Genomic DNA, 13,926 nt, shown 5'->3' with positions numbered 1-13,926 from the left:
TAAGTAACTTAGTGTGTGTGTGTGTGTATAGATTGAAATTCTTTATGGTTATCATCGAATCCTACATAATATGGAGGGAAAAGAGCACGTCTTATATATTATGATCGTGCACTTATCCATCTCCAGGTATAAGGGTCGATACATAAGTCATTGAGTGAATGAGCCGAATCCACAGATAGTTCTACTACACGGTTCGTATATCAATGTCTGTTCGATGTTCGTAGCGAGATTGATTGCATGAGGTGACTCGTTTTTTGGCAAGTCAGTGACCACGGGCCTATGAGAAAAGTATTCAAATACAAATTATATCACCACCACATTGCAACAGTTAATTTACGTACTGTGATACCTCAGAAGATCGAATCATGAAGAATGCCTTCGTCGTACATAAAATTGTATCTTCTTTTGGGAAAAGTACATAGAAACAACAACTACATTATGAACTTATTTCTCTATAAGCGAGCCTATAGGCTTAGTACAATGGATAAGGATAAAAGAAAATGAAGAGATCGAGAACCAGTTAGAACTGTATTTGGTCATAGGACAACGGGAGAATGTTGCGTCGTCACTACTGTATCCCGTGGAACCAGTTGATCGTCAGTTGATCTTGATCCAGCCATTCCATGTTCATAAGATCATCGGCACCATCAACAGTGCCTCCAGATGGCACAGGTGGATCCCCATCGTCACAGGAGGAAGCATTTCCGGGTGAACCGGAAATTCTCTCTTGTCCTGGAGAGTTTTGGGAACTGGATGACGCCACTGCTTCGACACTGCCATGAAGTTGCTCCTGCTGTTGAGCCGTGGAGCCGACTGCCAATAATGGCCGCCTATCGAATGCCCTAACACATTTCGATTGCTTGTAGACCCGGCACAAACTGTACTCTTGTCTCAACTGCACGTAGATATATATAATCAGATAAATTTGCCGTCGATGCAGTAATATATACTTGGTTTCCACATTCTACGTGTGTATTATAGCATATCACACATTGCCAGAATTTGCTGGTCATTTTCATGTTCTTTTTTTTTTTTATGTTTTTCCTTTTACCTCCTCAAAACCGTAAACATACTGATCCCTTTCTTTCTTCATGGCGATACGTCTTTGTGTGTGTATATGTCTTGTCTATGTATAGATCCTCATGCAATTCCAAACACCAGACGAAGTTTTAGCTCCAGTATGACGCCAAATTACGCGGCTTTCGTGACTGGTCATGCAGTTTATATTTACATGGCTAAGGAAGTAAAATGCACTTATGGTCGGATAACCCCTAATGCACCATATGTTTAAAAATGCTGGAAAACTGCAGCAAATGAAGGATATAATAATCCAGATATATAAAGTATATATATGTATGTATGTATACCTTCGGGATTGCACCACTCGATGAGGAGGCTTCTCCTTCAATTGCTTTATACTCGTTCATCTTCCACTCGGTCTTCCTACCAGCTGGAGCCCTTCCACTGTAGAACACCATGGTCCTCTTCACTCCTATGATGCGATTCCCCGAAGAATAGACCAAGCCAGGAGATCCGGTGGCTTTCCAGTACCCAGAAGCCGTGAGCCGCTTCGGTCTACCCCCTCGGGCTTCGCTCTCCTGCCTCGGGATGAAGAAGAACCACTGCTCGGGATCCCCCTGGCACGGCTCCCCTGCGAACTCTGAGCACATAAAAATCATAAATGATCAGCATAGCCAATCCTGCCCGTCAATTATAAACAAACTAAATCGACAATCACATACGTGGAAGTTCCCAGGGGTTGAACTCATATATGTCCAGTAAGGGTACGACCCTGTCGATCAGGCTTTCGAGGTCTGGCCTGCTTCTCCTGTTGAGCTTGTTGTGCAGGTAGAATAACACCAGTTCTTCTTCAGTCGGGAAGAAACGAAACCCGGGCAAATCATTCATGACGATTTTACCGGTCAGTTTACGCTGCACCTCTTATTTTTCCGGTAGATGTTTACGTTGCACCTTCGTTCTAATGACCAGCTAGGGCTTGCTTTTATTAATTTATATACCGGGTTAAGACCTAAAGAGAGGGAGGTCGGAGAAGCAATTGGAGAAAAAGTTTTGGTGGAAATTTCCCCCCCGATTGCGTGGAAAGAAAATCAATTTCTTTCACATGGAGTGTCATTGTCCTTACACGTCTTTTTCTTGATTTTTCCGGTAAGGTTGTCCATACATGTCTTCACTTTTTGAATCAGTCAATCAAATTTATTCTCCGTGAATTTCCAAAGGAAAGTTTTAACCATTTTTCACGGTTAGTAAAAAGCAAGGATGAATCCATGCAATATCGCTTTGCCCCAGGTCAAAAAAATTTCTCCGTCAATGTGTTGGTTCATCATTTTAATTTATATAATAACCCATATAAAGTATAATTGAAACTAATAATAATACTTACATGCAAAAATTATGAAATTTATTGACAACAAAATTATCAACTCTCGATTGCTAATAAATCAAAAAGTTATAATACTTAGTATGTTATACGGTGCACTTTTTTCCGCACTAATCTTGACTTTAATTTGTAATATTTATAGTTAGAATATCATGATTTAATTTAATAGAACTTTGGTAGCTAGGATAATTTTTAAGTGTGCGACCTTTAGTGCAGTGAAGCAGTCCGAATTTTTAAAGAAGCATGTTGTGGTCATGACCAAATCAATGTCTAAGCGAAGATTAGTCAATAGACCATATAATCTCGCGATTAAAAAAAAAAGACACATCCAAACATCACAAATAAAAAAGGTAATTCAAACTGGTAATCAATTATAAGAAATTACTAAAAAAATTATTAAAGTTGAAAAAAAAAATAAGAAGGTCTCGGCGTATGGAAAAATTTATCCTACTGGCATTGAATAGCACTAAATGGATGATAATTTCTTTAGATAATATTACATATTAAAAATGATTTTTTTTTTGTTAAGATGTGGTATTGTCAGGGGGTGGAAAACCCACCCAGTTGCCACCATAGCTCCTTGTGGTGTCTTGTCCACGTATTATTAGGACCGTTTGGATTTCCAAACACCAAATTTTAACTTTAATTTTAACTTTAACTCAACACACTACACAATAAAAATACACATTTCTCAAGACAAAAATTTTAACTTTAACTTTAACTCAACGCATTACATAACAAAAACACACGTTTCTCAAGTCAAATTTATAATCACATCTCATTTGTTATTTTTCACAATCAAAATCAAAATCAAAATCAAAATTACTTTAACTCTAAATGCAAACGCGCCCTTAATTGTTAAGTTATATTTTTTTTTTGGTATTTTTTGGGTGAATAGTTTTAGTTCTATCTTAATCTATATGATTCTTCAGTTCACGCTCACCTTCATCAAAGGCTGAAGATGAGGATGAGAAATCATTCTAGACCCATTGACTTATCTTTGTAACCGAAAAAAAAAGATTAATTTTAAGCCTACAATTGCAAGCGTGGACGACCGTTCTAATTAAGGAGGGATTACTCTTTTTTGCTTGTATAATCTCAGAAGTTCTTGTATTACCAGAGTATCTATTTCTCGGTATGTTCGGAATAGCCATATATACTGCTGGAATTTAATGACTCCTACACGATATTTGAATCATACAGCTAGCCAAATTTTGATGGATATATAGGATCCGATTTTTTTTTTCCTGATAAATAGTAGACGTTCCTACATTAGATATGTATGGGTTTGCTTTTGTGCGTGGTGTAATTAATGGTCACCGTCTCATGGCTTAAGACGAGCCTAGCTGGTCCCCTTTCTGTGCCGGTCCGATCAAATCATATGAGTTGGATGTACTATATCCACAAAAATAATGTTAGCAAACCTTCTAACAACATTCAAACTTGAGATATGAAGAAGATGATTATGTAATAAATTCTCTTAACATCTAGGGCTTATTTGGTTTTAAGATACTATTTTAAAATCACAATTCTAACTTAACTCTACTCACTACAAAATAAAATAACTCATACAAAGTCAAAGAGTAAGTCCCATTTATACCAATTTTTTGCACAACAAAACAACATAACTCATACAAAGTCAAAGGGTGGGTCTCATTTATTCCACTTAAAATCAAAATCAAAATCTAATTTTAAAATCCTACTATGAAACCAAACGCAACCCTAATGTTTAGTGCTTATTCACGACTTTATTTTTTCTTCTTCTTCTTCTTTTTTTTTTTTACTATTTCTTTTGTCGCCAATCTTGTTGGCATAATTCAGTGCAGATGCTGGACCTCCATGCAAAGTAAGTATTGATTCGTCCACTACTCAGGAGAAGACAAACTAATGAGCAATTGAGCATGCCTTATCGTCTTAAATGGTTGGGAAGAGGAGGTTGACTTAAGTCAGGGAGAAAGTGGAGAGTCAACTAGAGCTTGACTTTGACCCCCAAAAAAAAATTCTAGAGCTTGACCGACGTGCCACTCTTTTTTTTTTACTTTGTCTTGGATGGTACGTAATGCCAGGAACGATCAATTCCACGCGCAGTTAGAGGAAGAAACTATGATCCTCAAAGTCTTCTACTAATACTTGGTGGACCTGCAGACACACGGCCAGAATCGGAATCCAGCTAAGAACTTCACAAAAGATCGAGACGAAAAATTTATACTGTATTTAGTTTCAAAATAAGATTTTAAAATTAGATTTTAATTTTAAAAAAGAATAGTATAAATGGTTATATATGGGATTCACCATTTGATTTTGTATGAGTTATTTTGTTTTGTTGTGGAAAAAAGAACAGTATAAATGGGACTCACTCTTTGACTTAGTATGAGTTATTTTATTTTATTGTAAGTAAAATTAAGTTAAAGTGTGATTTTAAAATCACACTTTGAAGCCAAACAATAATGAAAAAAAGTAATGATCGTAATGGGATTGTAATGATTGTCTTGTTAAATTATGAAAAAAAAAATGAATAGTTGAGAGAATTTAATATTAAAAATTAAATTTAATGATTAAAAAAATTGAAAAATCATAATTGTATTATTGAATTGAAAATAAGTGGAGTGTAGTTAAAAAAAAACTCCAAAACCAACAATGTCCTTATCTTTTCATCGCACGTGGCGTCCTATGTGTGTAAGCACGAATGAGATAATGACAAAGACAATTTTGTATTCTCAATTTTACTAACTTTTTCATTTTTGTCTTAAATCTTTTTTTTTTCAATCTTATCATATAGTTTGTTTATTTTAATTATACCGTTAATTTTTTGTCAAAAAATCATTTTTTTGTCCAAAACATTTTCAAATATATATTATATTAAAATTGATTTGAAAAGAATTTAAAAAAGAATTGGGAATCGGGCTAGGATCTCCCTATTTCGAGAGTAGGGAGTCCCGTTAATGGCTACTCTTCCCCCTTCGAGGTCGACTATGGCAACCTCGAAAGGGAAGGGGTAGCTGCTAGTGGGGCCCCTTCTCCCAAAATCAAGATATCCCGGCCAAATGGGGATCTCTTGACTCTACGAGGAGAGAGTGACACATTAGCAGCCACCTCTCCCCATCCGAGGTTACCAGCGGTTTGGTCTCTCAATTCCCTATTTTTTTTTCTTCTTTTTTCTATGTTTTGAAATTTATTTTAAATTAAATAATATATAATAAAAATATTTTGAATGGAGAAATTAACATCGGCACTAAAGTGAACAAATTATGTAACGTTGTGGATAGAATTGAACAAAAAATAAGTTTAGGAAGAAAACGAAGAAGATGGTAAAGATTGAGGACCAAAAATATAATAAACAGATGAGTACGAGTAATGGTACGAGTAATTATCATAATTATAGTTAATTGTAGCAAGTTGATTGATTTTTAACTATCGCATCATTGTTGTGAGATATGATCATTGAGATTTATTATATCATACTTGCATGTATAGTTAGGATGAATGGAAGGATTTGTGAGGAGACATCTGAGATAGATCTAAACCGGTGAAATCCTACTATTCCCCTCTCGGAGAGAGAGCTTTATGGGAGGAGAGGACCCATCTTGAAATTCATCGAATTCCAGACTGAAAAGGCCCCGCAACATAGAGCTGAGTATGGGTCCTAGTCTAATTCAAATGACACATCCACGTCCCGTTCTCCAGGTTTTATATATCTTATGTAGATCCTGCATCGAATGAACCATGCAAAAGATACAGTACCAAGTGCAATGTTGACAAAAAATTTATATGACGATTACTAATGAGACCTATCGATTTAGTACGGGAAAAAATCTAATTAAGAAGATATAGATAGTTTTATTAGCGAGAATCAAATATAAAACCTCTCATTTCTTAGGTACGATCCATTTTCTCGAACGCGATATTCACTCAACGGGCCTAATGCAGGCAGCATCTTTCCGAGCTTACTTGCAACACCTGGCCCAACACATTCGCTTCTCCAGGACCAAGATTTTAGGCCGGGGCAAGGTTGAAGACGCGATTCCCGCTTTCTTGGAGGGTAAACATGTCATTTCGCATTTAACTCGGCTCCTCAGCTGCTACTATAAAGGTCATCGTCTTCCTCAGCCTCTAGGGCCCGTAATCGGGTTCCCACTGTAGCCGCCGCTAGGGTTTCATTCATTTGCCCTGTTTTCTCTGCGAGAATGCGGTGATGTGTTGAAAGCGCAGCCCTTAAGATCGCCTTCTTCAAGCAGCCATGGAAGCGTGTCAGGTCATAGCTGCGCCACATCGACACTCCCACCATTTACTCGAGGCACCCTCTGGGGTTCTCCCATTGGGAGCTCGGATTCCTTCCCCTGCCATGATTTCCTAAACGAGACATCTCCCTGTTCTCAGCTCTGGACCTGAGCCAAATCCCATCTCTTGGGCCGGTGTCCCGACAGATGTGGGTAACTCAAGACAGAGTCTGCCCTCGTTAAGGGGACATGACCGTAATTTTATTTCGGCAGTGACAGGACTGTGATTTTACGTTCTGAAATGCTAATGTTTTGTAGGGGTCGTGGCAAAGGACGGTGAGAGAGGGAAATGCTCCCTCGTGATCTCAAACACTTTGAGGCTTATTGATATTCTGACTTTGCCACCCCACCGATCCTTCTAGGCTTAGGCTCTGTTTGACTTTAGAAATTTTTTTACCTTAATTCAACTCATTTATTTTCAATTCAATAATATAAATTTTTTTTTCTTCAATTTTTTTAACCATTTAATTCAATTTTTAATATTAAATTTTCTCAACTATTCTTTTTTTTTTTCACAATTTAACAATACAATTATTACTATTCATTATTTTTTAACACTTTTTCTCATAATTCAACAACACAATCATTATAAATCAATTAAAATTATCATTCGATTCAATTCTAATACCAAACACAACCTTAAATTTTTCCTCTATCCATCTTTGGAACCGCGTCGAAAGTTCAGCCTTTTTCCCATGTCATTGCGGCTTCAATGTGTTAGTATGCAATGCGGCAGGGTATGATGGCGAGAAGAATGATGAATCAATTAGATGTGTGAAAGGAGAAAAAATTGTGATCGCAACATCGAGGATTATTGATATTCTGACTTATGCCATCCTCACTTTCTTATCACAATGACAAAGTCTTTCGTTTTCCCTTGAAATAAAAATATTTCGGCTACCCTTTTAGAAGATCTGGCGGAGGATCAATAGTCGAGCTCGATATGATGCAGGCTTGCAGCTATTCTCTTGACTCCACCTGACATCAATGATCCAGTAAGACATGTAATCACAGACGTTAATCAATTCAATGCAATGACTGTGAGTTAAAAATATAGAGGACAAAGGAGCAAATATATATCAAAGGTGAAGCACATGGATCAGAGAGTACTTGGACGTGATTCAGTGTCGTCTCCGAACTTAAAATTTGGTTGGGATGAAGTTGATTAAGTGAGTGAAAGTTTGCCATGAAGTGTGGCCTTTATAGTGACCTGCCTTCGCAATCCAAATTCGATCAAGAAACTCCATAGATATTCATTATACCGTCCTAAGATGCCACGGATGTTATGATATCAAAAAAAGTTGCAATAATTTAGAGGAGCTGCCTGCAGACAAATTGATTAGCTCAATCCTGGCATGAGAATTCCATCCATAGCCAACTCCAAATGCCAATGAGGAACAAACAAGAATTGATAGAGTCATGGCTCATGATACTTCAACTTGACCATTTGCAGGACACTCCAACATTGAGTCAATGACCATCTGAAAACTTCAAAAGCAGCATCATAGTTGAGGAAAAACATCAGATAAGTTCAGTCACATCACGAACGCACTCAGATGCACAAAGTACAAACCAATCCATGGCAAAGTTAAAGGAATGAAACTGTTGGGAGAACAGACAGCAGATTATCATAATCGGGATGATCGTCAACCGATACACCCGAATTAGTTCTGGGATTAGCTAGGACAAAAAAGGCATGTGGTTTAGAATACAAACTTGAGCAGTCCATCAAGTCTTCCTTGCCATATATCTCATGGAACCAGCACAGAAATTCGCCAGCTCCATAGTATTTACTAATCATAATTACTCCACTAACCCTCCTCCAACACTAATATTTGCACATAGCTCCATAACCAAACAAAATGGGAGCATTTTTCACTGTAAAAGTAAGCAAAAATCCTTTTTTTTTTATATATAAAATGGGTAGGGAGCAAAATTCTATGGTCCGGTAATGGTCAATCGAGGAATCCAGTTCTCCGCCAGACAGCGTTCCTCACCTGCCGCAGATCTCTCCCCTTCAGAGTCCTCCCGGCACCTTCAAGCACGGAGCAGGTACTCTTGGCCGAGCCGTGCGACCTCAGAGCCACGATCTCGTGCGGCGGCAGCATCTCTTCGTCCTCCTCGTCGTCCTCCTCCTCGAGGAACCGGCTCTTCCTCAGGCCCGCCATGGCCGCCGAGGACAGGATCGGGACGCTCACCGGCGCCGACTGCTGGAATTTCCTGCAAGGCGCGGTCTTTGCCAACTCCCTCTCGCGGTGGACCGGCCGGGACGGCGGGATCTGCTTCGACGCGGTGGCGGCAGGCAACGCCGCGAGGAGGCCGGAGCTCTGGAGCTGCCGCGAGAGCTGGTGACGACGATTGCTGGCTATAGCGGTGGTGGAGGAGAGGTGGTTGACGTTCGCCGGATCCAAGAAGTTATCGGAGAAGCAGACCTCAGCCTCGTTGAGCTCGTCGCTGCCGCCATCAGGGGGAGGAGAGAAGGAAAAGAGGCTGAGGAAGCGATCGCCGCCGGAGGAGGAGGAGCGGTAGTGGCGGAGGCCGGTGGGATCCATCTCTTCACGTCCTGAAATGGAATACATCGATCAATTACAGGTAGGTATATAGATACGTATATATAGATTTTCGGTTCAGAGAGGACGAGGAAGTGGGCAAACAGTGGTAGGTGGGCTAATGTGGCGACAGGTCGCTGAGAGTAAAGGAAGGGAGACGAGGAAATGGGGTGCCGGTAGGACCCACCTGTCGTTATCCGTTCCGACGTGGCCGATGCCTTTGGCTTCACCCGTTTCTCCTCCCTTGGGTCCCAACAGATGACCCGCAAAAAGAAGTCGCCGTCGGCCCTTATCTTTTTCTCGAGTCGGGGGCATTGATTCTCTGCGGCTGACTTCTGTTCCGTTACCACAAAGACAGCCCTTTTGGCCAATCTCATGCTGACACGTTGACATTTTTCCAGTAAAAATAAATTGTTGGGCGTCCGTTAGGACCTTGTGTTCTTATCTTATGTCTTTTTTAAAAAAAAAAAAATTGTCGTGGAAGATTCCTTGGATTATCCGTTCGTGTTCGCCGGTAGAATCGACGGCCCACGGTAACGGCGGTGCCCGCGGAATTTGCGAGACGGCATCTAATAATAGAAAATCACAAGCCATGGGATTGCTTCCCCTCTGAGATTTCTTTTTTTTCTTGTTCCTGGCATTCTTTTTTGACTCTCGTCTCAGCATAAGAACTAACTGACTAGATTGAAAAAAACAATTTGATAATGTGATTGTGTGCCAGAAAACTTTCGAAACTTCTACTATATTCTACCAGAGTAAATTAATGATTTGATTCTCGAGAGATGCAAGTGATCTGACCTCAAGAAATTTTGTATATCAAATTGAACATTGAGAGATTAAGTGTACATCAAATTCGACCTTCCGTCAGAATGCCGTCAAAAAATGAATGAAAAAAAATCTAATATGTCATTCGACAGCTGATGTGGCATTCTACGTCAAATTCAACAATATGATGTGGCATTCTACATTATTTCTCATCTCTGTCAGTCGCCCTCACTCACTCTTCTCTCTCTCTCTCTCTCTCTCTCTCTCTCTCTCTCTCTCTCTTTCTCTCTCTCTCTCTCTCTCTCCCCCCTCTCTGTTCCGCTCAGATCTGGACTTTCTTAAGCATGGATGCCCCTGCAGTGGAGTAGCGGACGTGATCGATGGCAGAGCTCCTGGGGAGCTAGTCCAATTTGGACTGATTGAAAACGTCAGCTAAGAGGCCAACACTGGTGATTAACTGGAGGATGTTGTCATGGACAACCACGATCCCGACCCATTCCTGGCCCCACTGCTGGAGGGCATGGAAGGCCAAGTAGCAAAGGCGGGAGACCTCGGTGTCGCCGTAGATTCCAACCACCCAACACTCCTCCTGGGGCTTATCAAGGAAGAAAATTGACGTCGGGGGTACCGTTGGAGGCGGGGCTTTTCCCCTTGAGGAGCTCAAAGTTTTGATTTTTAAAGGCCGCGGTGAGGGGATTTTTGATGGGGTTGTCTTCCGAGGGGAGAGGCTCAAAACTTGGGTTCTTAGAGGAAGCGGCAATGGAGTTCCTGACAGCGAGCTTGTGGGCAGTGAGGGATAGGGGTTTTGCGAGGGGTTTGGAAGGATGGAGGGGGAGGTGGGGGAGGGAGGAGGGGGAGGTGGAGGTGGGATTCTTGGAGAGGTTAGAGGAGAGGCTAGTGTTGGCAGCGGCGACGACAGTAAGGGAGGCGGCTATTGCGGCTACCATGGAAGAGGAGAAGGGTTTAGAGAGGAATGGGATAGGAGAGGAGAGGAGAGGAGAGGAAGAAGGTGACCAACTGACAGCCAATAACAAGGTGAAGTTCCTTTGTAGCCACGACGATAAGATCCTCCCTAGGCCTGCTAACGGCCACCTCATGTACGTTGGCAGTGAGACCCGTGTCTTCTCCGTTCGCTGTAGTATTGGATTCTCCGGTGCATAAAATTCTCTCTCTCTCTCTCCCCCCCACCCTGCATTGGCAGCAGGCTTTGTTTATGGGTTTTTGAGTTGGCTCAATAGATGACTAATTAGTAGAAATGGTGATTGTACATTTGAATTTAAGAAGGATTTGTTCGTTTGAGTTTGTCTGACAAAGGTTTTTCATGCGAGAGAAATATTTGATTTTTAACGTTAAAATGTTTGCTGATTGTGATGAGGATTCCGATTTATGAATGCAGAGTTGATGAAGAAGTTCTTTGCCCTATTTGAAATGATGTAGAATGCCACATTATATTGTTCAATTTGACGTAAAATGCCACATCAGCTATTGAATGCCAAATCATATTTTTTGATCCATTTTTTGACGGCATTATGACGGAATGTCGGATTTGATGTAACTTGCATTTCTTGAGGACCAAATCATTAATTTACTCTATTCTACAATGATGAATCCAGTCTAACTATGAAATTCTTACCAATGGAAAGGTAAAAAGCACAACAATTGAGTACACGTTTGAAAATGTTACAATCAGTTACATTTCGTTAGTGATTTCTGACATGGCATATAACATGTCTTATAAATGTTTGGCGTAGTAAATAATAATATAAAAAATTCACTTTCTAAATTTGAGTTAATTATAAAATCGAATAAATTATTAAAAAAATAAAACAAAAAATACCTCTCTTACCTCTCTATCATCTCTATCCTTTCGTCTCTGCAAACGCCAACGAAGGCAGAGGGATGGGGAACACTCGCCAGCAATTCCACCCGATGGAGCACTCGCCGTCAGTCGTCTTTCTCTCTCTTCGTCTTTGTCTCTTTCATCTCTTTCTTCTCTCTCTCTTCATCTCTATCTCGTTTGAGAAACAGAAGGGAAGGCTTCGACATGTCTAAGACTGGCAGGCAGGCATGAGATCATTAGAGTTATTGTCCCTCCTCCCTCTATTGTAGTTGTTGTTCCTTTTCCTCTCTCCTTCCCTGTCTCATTTTATAATATAGTTTTATATATATATATATATTTCTTCCTCAACCCAATTGCCGGCAAGGGTCAGGGACTTGGGTTTCTTCCCGGATCGAGAGACCCGGGTTTCTACCCATAACTCCTGATCGATCATTAAGTTAATTTCGGTAATGGGGCTGTCATGTGAGCTTCATGTGTTAGTGTGCTAATATTGTTATTCTTGGTAGTATCATTTTCTAAATTCGGGTATGCTGCAAAGTTAGTAGCTTAGTCCTCTTCTGAGCGAACTGTTAGTATGGGGTCCTTTGAACTTGAATTGGACTTCTTGCACTCATAATACTTTTTCAATGTTTTGTACCAAGAAAAAGAGTGACAATGGAGATTTGAATTATCCAAAAGGTGCTGAGAGAACTTTGGCCAGCATTAAGGCTACTGTCGAGTGTAGGTTGCCGGGGATAGGGGCCTAGGGTGTAAACGAGCCGAGACATCTGTGAACAGTTCGAGCTTGGCTCGATGAAACCTTGAATTTGTCTCGCTCTTATAAGGTTTGAGCTTGACTCAGCTCGAGCTCGCTAGTTAAACAAGCAAGACCGAGCTCAATGGTATTCGGCTCATGAAACTCACAAGCCTAAACGAGTTTATATATATATATATATATATATATATTCTTATAAGTTATATATGTATACATTATGAGGTCCATGCTCATCGGACAAATAAAATACAAGGCCCACTCACACCACATAAGGTTGAACTCATTATCCTCTCTTCACTACAGGTCAAGCCATTGATCTAAACGAGCCGAGCATGAGCCCTCACCTGCGCCAATGAGCTGAGCTTGAGCTTGACTGCTTAGGCTGGCACGAGCCGGGCTCAAGCTCCGGCCCACGAGTTGACAAGCAAGCCTAGCTAGAGCTTGTTATATTCGGCTCATGAAACTCGCAAGCCTAAACGAGCATATATATATATATATTTCTTATAAGTTATATATGTATATATTACGAGGTCCATGCTCATCGGACAAAAATAATACAAGGCCCATCCACACCACATAATGAGGGTTGAGCCCATTATTCTCTCTCCATTCTAGGTCAAGCCATTGATCTAAACGAGTCGAGCATGAGCCCTCATCTGTGCCAACGAGCCGAGCTCAAGCTTGACTGCATAGGCTCGCACGAGCCCAGGCTTGAGCTCGGGCCCACGAGTTGACAAGAGAGCCTAGCTTGAGCTTGTTATATTCGGGCTCGGCTCGGCTCGTTTACACCCCTATAAGAGACTTAGAAAAGAAAGTGAATGTATGGGGTATGGGTCAATTCTTGCAGAATGGGGGATGGCCTAAACTGCTTAGTTGTTGAGATTTTCTCCACATAATTCCCGATCGGGGACTATGGTTTCTTCGTGGTCTGGGTGGGGATGCAACGCCCACGTCGGATGGAGCTAGAGTCCACCGGTGGCCAGGTCGGGGGTGGGTCGTTGGCGGCGTAGTCACGACTGGTGGTGGGACTCGTTTCCCTGATTCAGTTGATATATTAAGGAAAAAAATAGAGAAAAAAACATAAAGAAAAGGAGGAGAAGAAAAAGGGCTTCGATGAGCTTCTGATCACAAGCTTTCGACGATTGACAAATAGTTGGAGATACCAACGAGCAATCACAAGGAGGGAGAGGGGTGAGAGAGAGAAGAGGACAGGGCAGAAGGGAAATGTGAGAGAGGTTTTTTATTTTTTAAATTATTTATTTTATTTTAATTGAAATTGTGAGTGAATTCTTTATTATATATTTGTGTCACGTGGAATAATATTGGACACGTGCGATGTCACG

The 13,926-nt window shown here is 40.7% G+C and overlaps 2 protein-coding genes and 1 non-coding gene across 3 annotated transcripts; 1 reads left to right on the top strand and 2 right to left on the bottom strand.

Moving 5' to 3' along the window:
* Window positions 1-328: 328 nt before the first annotated feature.
* LOC116197069 (NAC domain-containing protein 90-like) lies at window positions 329-2,023 on the bottom strand. The gene is made up of 3 exons (XM_031527084.1): window positions 1,743-2,023; window positions 1,368-1,660; window positions 329-895 (listed from the first exon to the last, which is right to left on the bottom strand). Exons 1-3 carry the CDS (start codon window positions 1,906-1,908, stop codon window positions 569-571), a joined length of 786 nt encoding a protein of 261 aa, XP_031382944.1. The 5' UTR covers window positions 1,909-2,023; the 3' UTR covers window positions 329-568.
* A 5,393-nt stretch (window positions 2,024-7,416) lies between these two features.
* Window positions 7,417-7,512, top strand: LOC116198334. The gene has a single exon (XR_004155269.1). It is a non-coding gene; the product is annotated as a small nucleolar RNA Z266 (small nucleolar RNA).
* On the bottom strand, window positions 7,419-9,358 carry LOC116196599. Its single transcript, XM_031526398.1, has 2 exons — window positions 7,786-9,358; window positions 7,419-7,653 (listed from the first exon to the last, which is right to left on the bottom strand). The coding sequence occupies exon 1, from the start codon at window positions 9,252-9,254 to the stop codon at window positions 8,631-8,633; it is 624 nt and encodes a 207-aa protein (XP_031382258.1). The 5' UTR covers window positions 9,255-9,358; the 3' UTR covers window positions 7,419-7,653; window positions 7,786-8,630.
* Window positions 9,359-13,926: the final 4,568 nt, after the last annotated feature.

Source organism: Punica granatum, chromosome 2 (genome assembly GCF_007655135.1).
Source record: "Punica granatum isolate Tunisia-2019 chromosome 2, ASM765513v2, whole genome shotgun sequence".
Classification (NCBI taxonomy): Eukaryota; Viridiplantae; Streptophyta; class Magnoliopsida; order Myrtales; family Lythraceae; genus Punica; species Punica granatum.
Note: the sequence above shows the minus strand (reverse complement) of the source record. Positions and strands in the feature narration are given on the sequence as shown.

Bases quoted from the DNA above. Each gene is read 5' to 3' on its own strand.
- LOC116197069 (XM_031527084.1), bottom strand. From the start codon at position 1,908: ATGAATGATTTGCCCGGGTTTCGTTTCTTCCCGACTGAAGAAGAACTG. The intron at 1,661-1,742 runs GTATGTGATTGT...TTATGTGCTCAG, and splicing joins CAACCCCTGGGAACTTCCAC to AGTTCGCAGGGGAGCCGTGC. The intron at 896-1,367 runs GTATACATACAT...ATCTACGTGCAG, and splicing joins CGAGTGGTGCAATCCCGAAG to TTGAGACAAGAGTACAGTTT.
- LOC116196599 (XM_031526398.1), bottom strand. From the start codon at position 9,254: ATGTATTCCATTTCAGGACGTGAAGAGATGGATCCCACCGGCCTCCGC.